Source organism: Euprymna scolopes, chromosome 17, assembly GCF_053919585.1.
Source record: "Euprymna scolopes isolate OS-2025 chromosome 17, ASM5391958v1, whole genome shotgun sequence".
Lineage (NCBI taxonomy): Eukaryota > Metazoa > Mollusca > Cephalopoda > Sepiida > Sepiolidae > Euprymna > Euprymna scolopes.
In genome coordinates, this window is record NC_136498.1 from 120193598 (window position 1) to 120207652 (window position 14055).

A 14055-nucleotide genomic window follows, 5' to 3' on the forward strand; every position below is an offset into this window, starting at 1 on the left:
TTTGAAAAACTTTGACTCATCTTCTTGGACCATCTCCAAATTCATCTTCGAGCACTCAACGCGTTCTCGCTTCTGGAATGGTGTGAGCAACCTGGGAATCCATCTGGCAGACACCTTATGCATATGCAAATGGTCATGAATGATAATTTCCACAGACCCTGTACTAATCTTGACATCTTGGGCTATTTGGTGAATAGTAATGCGGTGATCTTCCGAAATGGCAGCCTCAACTTGACGGATAGATGCCTCATCAATGGCAGAAGGGGGGGGGGCGACCAGGTCTGGGAGCTGTTTCCACAGACTTCCGGCACTATAAGTTTCTTTCATTCATCAAAAGTTTCCTGTGGTGTGCATCCTTTCAAATACAAAAACCGGATCACTGCTCGACATTCAACAGGCTCCATTTCACACCTGACTCAGTTCAAACATCTGTAAAACAGAAACCAGAATTAGTTCAGAGCTGTAATTTGCCACATAACCCAGAGAGATATAAATCATTGCACATGCAAAATTTCAGCTAGAGCAGACAACTGGAAGTGGGTCAGGGGCATTACTTATTGCACACCCCTCGTGTGTGTGTATCTCTCTCTCTCTCTCTCTATATATATATATATATATATATATATATATATATAAACTTGAGGTTCTTCAACTAAAATGGAAATAAAAAGTATTCTTGGTAAAATTATTTATAAAAAAATAGATTACTTGAGTGCCTTCAACTATAATCAAAACCAAAACTTAAGAATTTTTTGTAAAATTATTTATGACAAGAAATGGAAGGTCATAACAATTAAATGACAGTCACTCAGAAAAGACGTAAGCGTGACACACAAAATAGCACACTATCGTATTAATATATAGATTGTATGCAAAAAAAAAGAAAAGATTAATTATTTAGCTTTGAAAATAGCTGTAAAATGATAATGTTCTCTATTTTTTTTATTTTGATATTTCAGAAAACCCAGCTTCTACACCTGAAGGTTTTGTTGTGTATAAAGACCATATTCTCGTCTCTTATTTTTGGTGGTACCATGTGATTGGCCTCATTTGGACGTCAGAATTCATCATTGCATGCGAGCAGTTGGTCATCTCTGAAATTGTGACCACATGGTTTTTTACACGGTTTGTAAAACTGACATTTTTTTAAATATCCAAACAGTCTTTCAACACTTTTGGCAATTTTTTTTTCTTTTCACAATTGGAAAAATCTGTTATTAAATTTTATTATTGTACTAAACGGCAGTTGCAAATAATTCAATAAAACTTTTTCAAATTTGGGTTTATCTTGTGTAGGAAAGCCCCTGAAGTATATGTGGTATTGTGGTAAGTGAGATATTTCTAGTTAAGAGTAGGATAGACAATTTTAAGTATTTGAAACCAAGGATGAGCAACGACACCCATTATCCTCCACTTTTGAATGGTCGTGTGCCTAATTTGTTTATAATGTAATTTTATATTTTGTGCAAATAAATATTTCAAAGTTTGTTTTCACTAAAGCTTTTTTCTATATGTTTTAATAATACAAAATACATACTAAAATATATCTTAGTTCTAGAATTGAGTTATGTTTTAAAATCTGTATTTAATGTTCTAATAAGCTCTAATTTATAATTAAAGTCTCTTAAGTACCGCTGTATTTCACTCTGTTTATTCAACCAGAATGAGATGAGTTCTTGGATTTATAGATGTAAAACAGTTGAGGTAGCAGGGTCAGTTGTGAGAGCTTTCCAACACTACAATCATTAAGCATCACTTTTGCTTATACGCTACCCATGTTTCTTCATTTCTTCATGAGCATTTAGAGAAAATGTGACTTTTTTTCAACTTGGCCAACTAATGTACATATGTGAATTAGATGACAAAATAATTAGTCTCTTTTAATTTTATATATAATGACATAAAAGTAAAAACTTATTTTTAGTTGTGCAAAGAAAATATCTTAAGATACATCGAAGCTTGTGAATTTGAATCTTGGTATATTAACTACAAGGAATGTCCTGTTTGTATTATTTAAATCATTTTGACTATTGTTCTCATCTTGTGTTATTTTCACAATGTTTCGACCGATGTAAAATCTGGCCTTCTTCAGGTGTCTCATGTCGAACGGGAACGTTTCTGTCTAACTTGGAAATCTTGCTGTTCCTATTTACAATGCCTCCCCACGGGACAGTTAGACACCAGGGTCGTTTTTTAACGTGGAGAAAAGGAACAAAAATAAAAATTGTCTCAGTCGTGAAGGATTTCTCCTCCACTGACAGAACAAGAAATTGAAGTGCAGCATCTGAAGAACAGATACTACACTTTGATCTTGTCCCAAGGACCTTGCTGTTGACCTGTGGTTTAACAAGTAAAGTAATATGTAAAATTCAGTTTTAAGTAAAACTGGTTAATTTTAATGCATTGAAAACCAAGCTTCTCTCCTTTCATCATAATCGCTCTGATCCTCAACAATACCCAATTGAAATGAATAGTTCTTGTCTTGGGGAAGCCCCATGTCTTGACAACCTTCTGGAACTGACCTTCACTCCTGATCTGAAATGGAACACATACCTAAAATCTGTTGACAAGATCGCTGATAAAATGGTTGAATCACTCTACTGCTCCACTAAGTATCTCCTTGCCGCTGCAATCCTCTATCTATATAAGAGCTAAATATATCCTAAAATGGAGTGCTGTTTCCACATCTGGGCAAAAGTTGCTCGGCACACCCTATCCTGTCTTGATATTCAAAACCAGCTTTGAAACCTAGTAGGTGATGCTCTTCCTGCAACCTCCTTCCCACAGAAGATATGTCGCAAGCCTGTCTTTGTTCTATCGCTATTTTCGTGGCAAGTGCTCGACTGAACTCCAATCTATGGTCCCCGCCCCTTGCCAAACTTCCACAAAACCACTCGACTAGTTACAACCACTGTATGATTTTTTTCCCCATTCTCTATCTGTGCCTAAATGTAAATGCAGATTCCATGACCAAAGCTTCTTTCCAAGAACTGCTCACCTTTGAAACACTGTTCCGCTGGCATGCTTCCTGGTTGAATATAACATGGTAACCTTCAAATCTAATGTAAACAAATTTCTGTTAAGCTGTCCTCCTAAATAATCAAATTTACACCACCTTACATTCATTAAACCTCAAGTGGCATTCGGACCTTGATAAGTGATGAATCCCAAGTAAAAAAAAAAAAAAAAAAAAAAAAAAAAAAAATTGTCAGAAGGTTCAATCCTCAGTGTGGGTAATACTAAGTATACAAGTGAAAATTACTTAAGACTTCTACTTGGCCATGGTTGACGGAACACGAGCATGCTGTCTCCATGGATTAAATAAAGGTTTCTGTTTGAAATTCTGTGCAGATTCCAGAGTTTGGCAGAAAGATTTCTGAGTTTGACAAGATACACCTGAAGAAGGTTGGAGGTTACATCAACCGAAATGTGAGAAGTATACTCAAGATGAGAAGAGTAGTTTGAATAATTAAAATTATCAATCCTCATCTCTTGTAAAAAAAAACTTGTAATTAAATATTGATAGGAAAAAAATAAGATTAAACAAAACTTTTTTTTTTTTTTTTTTTTTTTTAACACTTGTGCAACTATAAGAATCAAGAAAGAAATAGTATGGGAAGCTGTACTTAAGATGAAGGTTGGAATACCCTCGGCCACTGTCACAGATGTTGATGTCTGCAGGTGCTTAACAAATCTGAGCATATCCTGCCTTGACAGAGTACAAAATAGGCTTAGTGGGCGATGCCCTCTTCTCTTCCCTGCGACCTCTCTCCCACAGGAGAGATGTTGCGAGCCTGTCCTTGTTTTATCGGTACTTCCATGCCAAATGCTCGTCTGCGCTCCAATCTCTGGTCCCCCCTCACCAATCTTTCACGAAAAACACCCGTCTAGCTGAAACCATTGTTAGTAATTTTCTCGACTCTTTATCTGTGCCAAAACCAAAACGTAGATTCCATGAACAAAGCTTCTTTCTTAGAAGTGCATGCCTGTGGAACTCTCTTCCGTTTGCCTGTTTCCCACCTGACTACAACTTGGATGTCTTCAAGTCCAACATAAACAAATTCTTAGTGAACCGTCCCCTTAAGACACTTTATCAAATCTCCAATATTAACGATTACTACGATACTATTCCACTGATTACTGTACATGCAATAACCCTTATCCCCGAGTGGCTTCCGGGCCTTGGTAAGTGGTGACTACCTTGTGTAAAAAAAAAAAAAAAAAAAAAAAATGGAAGCACTAAGTAAATTACAGAGGCTTAAAGTTGATGAATTGGGTCCTGAAATTGGTTGAAAGAATAATTGAACAGCAAATTAGATGAGCATAGATGAAATGCAGTGTTACGCCAGGGCAAAGTATAATTTGTGCCACATTTATTCTGAAACTTGTATTTTGCTTTTGTGGATTTTGAGAAAACTTTTGAAAACGAGAGGTTCTCTGATGGCCTTAGTGTGTAACAGCACACGGACGTGCGTATAGCAGCAGCAGCTGTATGAAAGCCAACATATGCAAATGCCCAGGCCGTGTGTGAGGTGACGTTGTAGTGAGGAAGGACAGGAAAAGATTATAATAAAAAAAAAAAAAAAGATGTGGCCCGAGAAGAACAGGAAAAGACGTGTTATACATATGACCTGAACAGGGGAAGATGTCTCCTAAACATTGCTGGACAAGGACAGAGTACCACATCGTCAGCATGGCAGGGTCTTGTTAAACATGTTGGAGTACGATAAAACTTTTGAACAAGAGACAGGACGTTGTTCTGAAAATATCTATAAATGTCTGTTTCAACTGAAATAAAAGCGACTCAAATTTTTTTTTTTTTTTTTTTTTTTTGCGACTGTCTGCATACGTGTGGGTCCTGGGTGTTGACATTTAACGACTAAATGACTGCGTTACAAGTGTAAACCAAGAGTGGTGATTAGGACTAGGACAGCAGCATATTCTTTTCATTGTTTTGACTCTCGAGTGTGTATCCGTTGATATCTTATTGTGCTTTTATATAGGGTGATGTGGTTCTCAGTTGATTAACTGTGTCTAACTGTGTCGGATATATACTAGAGTCAAAACAATGAAAAGAATATGCTGTAGTCACAGCCCTAGTGATAATCGGTGATTGTAGTGTTGGAAAAAAAGGAAAGTTCATCGGCTCAGTTTACGAAAATGGAGTTGAGTGCAACTCATTTTTTTTAAGTGGTACTTAACATTGTGTACAGAAGAAATGCACTTTTTTTTTGTTGTGTACATAAAGTGCAGTGAAATTACTGGTTGGTTGAAGCACGATAATCAATTTGGGTGCAAGAAGTGTAAGACAATGGAGATGGATGACAGCTCAGATGTGGAGAAAGATGGCAAATTGAGATTGGTGGGAAGTCTTGTTACCTTGGTGATACTATTGGACCACAAGGAGGAGCAGGTGCTAGTGTTATTGCAAAAGTTAAGCGGGTGAAACAAGTCTAGGGAACTTCTGCCATTACTAATAAGATGAATATTGCCACTGTCAATCAAGAGAAGAGTCTATCTGGCATGTTTACATTGGAAATGAAACCTGGTCAATGAGGGTTGAGGACATGCGTTGCATGAAGAGAACTGAAATGAGAATGATACAATGGATGTCATATGAGTCTTAAAGACAGGCTTAGATCTGATGACATCAGAGGAAGATTAATTCTAGATATTATAGGAAGATGCATGAAGAACAAGAAACATGAAAGACTGGATGAGAGTTCTTGGGTTGATAGATGTAGAACAGTTGAGGTAGAAAGGTTATTTTTTTTTTTTTTTTCTTTGAGATGAGGCTTCATAATTTGTGTATTTATTCTTTTGTTGACTGTTATCCTCATCTTCATAATTGTTGTTGTTTCACCACGTTTCGACCAACTCCTCCTTTGGCCTTCTTCAGGTGGTCAACTGCAATGGGATAGAAATGCTGAACCTTGTGACTGTATCCAGTAATTACTGCCTTCCATAATTATCATTTCACTACGTTTCGGCCAACTCATCCTCTGGCCTTCTTCAGATGATTAACCGCAATGGGATAGGAATGCTAAGTCTTGTAACTGTATCCCCAGTAATTACCGCCTTCCATAGTTGTTGTCTCACCATGTTTTGGCCAACGAATCCTCTGGCCTTCTTTGGATAGGATTTAAACCATTATCTTCAGACAATACTTACCTGGAACTGTAGAGGCTCAACGCCTCTATCCACTGCGCCATTGCCCCTGAAGAGCAATCAAGGTTGGATTTTATGGTCTTATAAATTTCATTTTGTGTTCTTATCTGGTCTTCCATTGTCAGGTCCGTATCAAGTGGTATTTTTTTTTTTTTTTTTTTGTAAATTCTTTGAGATGAAGCTTCATAATTTGTGCATATATTATTTTTCGTCTTCATAATTTTTGTTTATGTCACAAAAATGAATGTAGAAAAGTCAGTTGTCAGGACTTTCCAACACTACGACTGATTATCACTTGGATTTATATGTTGTAATGTTTCACAAACGGTTAAACAGACTATTCACACACGTCGTTTCCAACAAACGTGTACTCACGGCACTTGTGTTGTTTTGCTAGTGAGCCTCTTTTCTTTTCCCTTTTCTTTACAGTGATAAGAGCACTTTGACATGTACAGTTCCAAGAGCCAGTTTCCATGTAATGATTTACCATCTTGGCACCGCAGCGTTCGGCAGCTTTATTATCACGATAGTGAAACTACCACGGATGATTCTCATGTACCTCGACAAAAAGTAAGTGAATTTTTCTTTTATTTACTACTGAGTCACCATGTGTCCCCTTGTTCGACAACAAACACATGCCCCAATAGTGTTTCTATGGTTTTCTCTTCTTTCACCTATTCTGTTATCTCTCATATTGGTAGTTAGTGTTCAAATGATTAATCAGAATCTGGAATTGAAAATTGGAATTTTGGGGTGGAGGGGGGGGGGGTATCGGTATTGGAATTGAAAAATGTTGTGCCTGTTTTCCGATGCCCAACTCATTTTAAAAAAATTTTTTTATCGTTTTTATTTCTTTGTTTTTGTTTAAAACTTAATTTTCTACAACTCATTAATAATGAAATGATAAATATCTATTGATTTTTAAACTACCGGTGAAACTTGACTCCATAGGTCACACCCATAAGTGTATTTTAAAATTTGCAAAAATATATGGACAGTTTACATGGATTTTTCGTGGTAATCCGACCTCCTCCCCTTCCTCCAACAAAAACCTCTCTATATTTAGAAATTTAAATAGAATCAGTAATTGTATCGGAATCAGGAATTTAGAACAGAATCAGTAACTGTATCTATCGGAATCAGAAAAGTATTGAATTTGTCTCATCACTATTGGCCATGTTGGCATCTCTCACATTGGTAGCTACCAAGGGATGAACATGAGCTTACAAGTTAAAAAAACAAAAAAAACTATCAGTTGGACTCTGGATGTGTATGTGACACCATAGCAGGTGCTCGTCTGAACTCCAATCTCTGGTCCCCCCCTCACCAATCTTTCACGAAAAACACCCGCCTAGCTGAATCCACTGTGAAAAATTTCTCCCACTCTATATCTGTGCCTAAATCAAAACGCAGATTCCATGAACAAAGCTTCTTTCTTAGAACTGCACACCTGTGGAACTCTGTTCCGTCTGCCTGCTTCCCACCAGACTACAACTTGGATGTCTTCAAGTCCAATGTTAACAATTTCCTAATGAACCGCCCCCTTAAGTAAACACTTCATCAAATCTCCACACTAACGTAATGTACTTGCAATAACCCTTATCCCTGAGTGGCTTCCGGGCCTTGATAAGTGGTGATCACTGTATAAAATTCTGGTTTGCATCCCTCTGGGACTTTTAGGGCTAAAAAAAAAAACATGCCCTTTTGGAGCTCTTTTTTTATATTACACCAAAACTTGATATGTATGTCTATATAGTGGTTTTCCATGGTGCTGAATTTAAATATACATGTCTTATGGTGTGAAACTGCACCGTTTGTCCATTTTCACTGGGATTCAGCGTTCCCAGGAACTCAAAAGGGGTTACAGATGCCCCAAAATTGCAAAAAAATGACACTTTTTACCCCACAAGTTTCCCCATCCATTAGATTTTTCTGAAACTTGGCAAAAATGTTAAAGCAACATTGGCCCTTCACATTTCTCACATTCATTTCTTCACTATTTTTTTGTGGCGTCATCTCACATGCAGCACCAGAGGGGGACTACACGCGCACGGCTTGTTCAAGTGTAATGTAAACAGACATCTTACTGCTCAACTCCTTCATAGTATCCCTGCAAGTTATGTCTCTGATAGTAGCCCCATACATCCACGTGGCATTATGCTTTGTTTGGGGTGAAAATGTAATAATAATTAAAAAAATGTAATAATAATTAAAAAAATGTAATAATAAAAAAAAAATTATAAAAAGTAAATCCGAACTGATTTTTTTTTTTTTTTTAATTTTTTTTTTTTCTCTCCAGACTTTACGGACACTTGCATGCAATTTTTATTTTAATACGACAAGTATGCTAACTCTCATTTTAAATTATTTCTCTTTTAGGTTGAAAGGCGCAGAAAACGATTTTGCTCGTTTTGCCATAAAATGTTGTACCTGTTGTCTCTGGTGTTTGGAATGTTGCTTGAAATTTCTGAACGCCAATGCCTATACAATTGTTGGTGAGTGTAAAACCTTTTTGCTAAAAATTATCAAATTTAAGAAGTACATACATAACAGATAATAATGGGGCTCGAAAAAAAATAAATTTGCATTACTCTTCTGAATTTTTGAGATGAGGATTGATTTTTTTTTAATTTTTTTTTATTTTTTTATTTATTTTTTATTTTATTTTATTTTATTTTTTATTTATTTATTTTTTTTGATTGATATATTCGGATTCTTCGGATTACTACCGTACTTAGTAAAATTCAGTTCTGGAGGTTTGAAGGTTCAATCCTTTGTACAGACGATACTAAAAAGTATAACTGCAAATTACTAAGAACTTCTACCCTGTCATGGCTGACAGGACGAGAGCATGCTATTTCTTTGGATTAAATAAAGGGTTCAGTTCAAAATTCTGTGCAAATTCCAGAGTTCGACAAGATACACTTGAAGAAGGTTGGCGATTACATCGACCGAAATGTGAAAATGACACTCTAGATGAAAACAGTGGTCTGAAGAATCCAAATGATACAAATGATATTTGCATATTGTATATTTTATTAAATTGCAAAATTTCAGATAATTTTCTCTTTGTTTCATTTTACTTCGATTGAACTTCTCAAAAATCAAGTGGGCCCCCTTTCTGGGGCTAACGATTTCTATGATATACATATTCCAACTCCTTCACCTCTCAAGCGTTAGTAAAAAAGTTGAGAACTAAATGTTATAGTATATCTATCTATTGGTATTACCAGATTCCAGGACAAAAATTAATCTATTCTGGTGTAATATCCAACTTAGTGTTGTTACTATAGACAACATCACTTAAAGAAATTTTTTTTTTTTTTTTTTTTTACATAGGAGTCACCACTTATCAAGGCCCAGAGGTCACTCAAGGATAAGGGTTGACAAGTGTACAGTAATCAATGGGACAATATCGTAGCAATCGTTAGTAGTGGAAATTTGGTTAATTGAATTACTTAAGGGGACGACAGTTTGACAGGGAGAGTTTATGGGTTGTCTCTGGTTTGTGATGGTTAAAGACAGCGTTACAGTTTGACACAGTTGAATTTAAGTCATAGTTCAGAGCAGATCATGGAAAAGTGACGATAAAACGAATGAAAAACCAATCATCATCCAAGGTTGAGTTTACGATGAACCGCTAAGTAAGCAATTCAGCCTTACCTGTTGCCATAGAAGTGATTTCATAGTGGTTGGAAAGTCGGGGGGAATTGTTTATTGTTCACTATATTTTTATAAATATTCCAGAAATTGCAATTTCCTCATTTCTGCGATGCAGTGCAATTCCTCAACATAGAATGAATAGAATTTTGCATATACTTTTGGCAGCTGCGTAACTCTCACTTTCCTTATTTATCCTTTAGTCCTCATATTCCATGAGCCATGTTTCTGACAAAGAGGAAAGAATAGCTGTTTTCTGGGTCAGAAGATATTCCATCTAACACTTATTAGTAAGTTTTCGACCTTGAAGTAGTTTTATTTATTTACTAGCATGGGTGCCCGGCGTTGCCCGGGTGTTTGGAGGTGTATGCTGAGCAAAAAACAAAACAAAAAAAACGGTCAATTATTTTAACTTTAACTCCTATTATGACCCTTTAACATTTATTGTTTTGGGCTCAAATCAAGTTAGATCCATGTCCAAGGAACCTATATCTAAAATTTCAAGTGTTTAGACCCAAAATTGTTGGAGGAGTTTGGTAGAGTTCTCAAAGGTCAAATCGTTGAACTTTCACCCCTTAACAGCCAAATTTCTGTTCAAAAACCAATCACATAGATTTTCCCAAATCTCAATACCCTGTATACCAAATTTTGAGTCTGTAGACTAAAAATTGACAGTTATTGCATAAGGAAATGTACACAGACGCGCACACACACACAGATACACACACAGGTACGTTCACTTTTATAGATATATAGATTTTTTTTTTTTTTTTTTTTCCTTACATCCATTTGTTTCATGCCTTGTCTGGAGCAATTTCCGTTTTTAAAAAAAATTACTCCTAGCTCATCGTCATCATAATGTTTCACTCCATCTTGAGATCCATCATCAGGCAGTGTCCGAGGTGTCACTCAAGTTAAGTGTCACATGCCTTGCTTAGGAGATAGTCTGTAAGGATGTGTGTGATAATCTCTGCGCATCGGCAACACAGGGACACTCAGCGTCCTATACATATCCCCATATACATGAGTAAAAATAAATAAAATTAATATTTGCTTGATATAAAAAATTAATATTTGCTTGATATAAAAAATTAATATTTGATTGATCAAATTTTTATTTTTTATATTAAAAGTATTTGATTAATATAAAAATGAATATTTATTAGCAAAAAAATAAATTTGATTAATATAAAAAAATTTAATATAAAAAAAATTTGATTAATATATAAAATAAATTTTACTTAGCAAAAATAAGATAAATTTTTGATTTAATAGTATAACATTACACATGTAAACCCAACACATATGCCATGATGATTATTAGAAAATGTCATGTAGGCTGAGAACGAAAGTAAATTAACGACAACAAAATAACCGTGAATAGGAAGAAAGATAGACCCAACACATATGCAGTCTACGTTGCAAGTAATGACTCAACTCACTTTTTCTTGTAACAACTGTTGTATATTGGTTTATATTAGAGGAGATGATATATTAAAACGTCTCATGTGTTATCTAGTGGATGTAAGATATTGTTCTTTTAACAGACAGATAATAAACATAAATCGTATGTATGTTGTTTAGCCAGGAGGACATGATATTGACGTGTAAACAGAGTCATGTTGTATCAGACTTATCACACGGGATATTTTTACTGTTCATATGTAAGAAGAATAATATATGCTTCATACCTTTTTTTTTTCTTGAAGAGTTCTTTTGTATCTTCCCGCTGTTCCGTGACGAACCATGAAGCGATCAGCACCATCCAATTGAGACATCTGTTCTTATTTGTGAAACCATTAAAACAACTCTTTATATTTTTATAATATAAATTTATTACAGTTGTCTCAAATGGTTTTCACAGGATCTGCAGTTCGTCTACATTTTCTGTTCTTACAGCCTGCTCCTAGCTGTCTGTCCACCCCTGTCTAGAGGTCTGTCCGCTCTGGTGGTCAATTCTCAACTCTCTGCCTCTCTCCAAAACTAACTACATCACGTGTTCTCTTACGTCACCTAATCATGTGTCTCAGACCAACGTAATGTCCACAACTAGTTATTTGTTTATTCAAAACCCAAAAATAATGTTTACATCTATTTTCACATTCCTTTTGCGATTCACACGTCAATCATCTCTTCCCCAATTTAATTGTTTATTCTTCTAATCATAATAACTGATCCAGCGACCATCCGTCGCTCAAATCAATAAGAATACAATAACAATGTTTTGACCATTGACCCCACTTGCCACAGTTAACAGATACTATGCTATGATCACAGCCTAAAGGGTCATAACATTACACAACTACGTTTATTTCCTCATTCTCCCGTCACGCGTGACTTCTCATTACAACTATGACGTCTCTCACGTGATCGTTTTCTCTAATGCTCTCTCTCTCTCTCCATTTTATAGTCTTTTTCCTTACAGTGACATCAATTCATATGCATTTGCATGCATCTGCATTCTGCTACAACAGTAAATATAAACAACTGAAGCATGCATGGTCCCCCCCCCCGTGAGGCATAAAAAAATTACTAAATTAAGCATCCCCCCCCCATTTAACCTCCAAAGTCCTCAGGGGACGTCAAATTCTGGTGAAAATGAACAAACGGTGAAATTTTAGGCCTTAGCATATATAAATTTGAGTTCTGTATCATGCAAAAAAAGAAATGACCAAGTCCATCTCCCCCCACCCCTCCCATTAAACCCAAAAGTCCCCAAGGCCTTAACATATTTAAATTTGAGTTCAGCACCATGCAAAGCTGCTAAATAGACGTACACAGAAAATTTTGGACAAATATGGTAAGATAGTTCCAAAAATGGAGTGTTTTTATTAGCCCTAAAAGAATCCCTGGGGCACACCCAAGAGTTATCGCGATGCATAGACAAACAAAATTATATAGAAATCAGTTACAACTTTTCAGAAAGTTTTATAAAAATCCAAGGCATCAATTTTTTTTTTTATTTTTTTATTGGGCGCAAAAGTGTCAATTTTAGCCATTTTAACCGAAAGGCACCCCTAAGGGAGCAACCGGAATTTTCTCGGAAAATCCGTTCTATTACTTTTTTACTCCTATCATGTTTAATGTTTGTGCAAAATTTAAAAAAATTCCAAGGTGTAGTTATTGAGAAAAGTGAACAGACGAACCGACAAGGGTGAATTTACAGGTTCACCCTCATTTACTCAGGGGATCAAAAAAAATAACATGTACGTCACGTAGATCTGAGAAACACATGCATATACAGAAACCCGAAAAGTGATCACAAAATTTTACCAATATCTTTTTTCTTTTTCTTTCAGCCATCAAAGGTACAAATTTTTGTCCTTCGGCTCGAAGGGTAAGCATTTTAATTTATTTATTTATTTTTTATTTTTTATTTATTTATTTTTTTTTGAGAAAAATTTGAATGCACGTGAGGTGGGTGAATCATCACATCACTTCATACGTAGTATTTCAAAGTAAATGGCCCAAAAGAACCATTATGTGGCATTACCAGCTGCGGGGAATCTTTTTGCCATTGTAAAAAACTGAACAGTGCATGCATCATGTTGTGACGTCAGCCGTTGATATCAAAGCATGTCTATTGTCTGCCGCTTTCTTTATTAGCAGTTCTACTTGTCGTGCTTCATTGGTTGCAAGCATAGGTGTTGTGGCAGTTGCCCATATGTGTCAACTTGGTGTAGCAGTCCACATATTAAAACCAGAAAATAAAAACAAGATTCAGGTGTTTATTACTTTTGACATTTCTCTGTACAGAATTTTTTAACCTGTTTTATGGTTATGCTAGCCTGGGTGCCCGGCGTTGCCCAGGTGTTTGTAGGTGTGTGTTGAGCAAAAAAAAAAACCCGTGACGTGAAAGCGAAAAAGAAAGTGGAGGTGTGTGTAAGGGTGTTGGTTGAGCCCCCCCCAAAAAAATGTTTTTAAAATGGAAAATTGCGAGTGCAAAAAAAAAAAGTGGTTGTAGGCAGGCAGGCTTGAACCCGTACTGCTAAGGAGGAAAAGAATGTGAAAAAAAAAATGTGGCATCTTTGCCATGGCGTCCATCGCCAAACTGGAAGTGGCAAAGGTTTAAATTAAGGCTAGTCAATTGAAAAGAGGGGACAACATTAAAAAATATCGGCAAAAAAGCGACTCCCTCCTTGTAGAAAAGTGCCCAATTGAGGATGAAGCAATTAATGATTTTAGCCAATTTTCTTATATTTATCATCCGAAGGGTCGAACTTCAAA

General features: G+C 35.9%; 1 protein-coding gene across 1 annotated transcript in view; it reads left to right on the forward strand.

Moving 5' to 3' along the window:
* Positions 1 to 14055, forward strand: part of LOC145296936 (choline transporter-like protein 1) — a 183478-nt gene that overhangs the window by 155628 nt on the left and 13795 nt on the right. Inside the window, 4 exon segments of the mRNA XM_080143140.1 lie at positions 960 to 1125; positions 6598 to 6738; positions 8548 to 8663; positions 13128 to 13165. Of these exon segments, the coding sequence (XP_079999266.1) occupies positions 960 to 1125; positions 6598 to 6738; positions 8548 to 8663; positions 13128 to 13165 (461 nt within the window).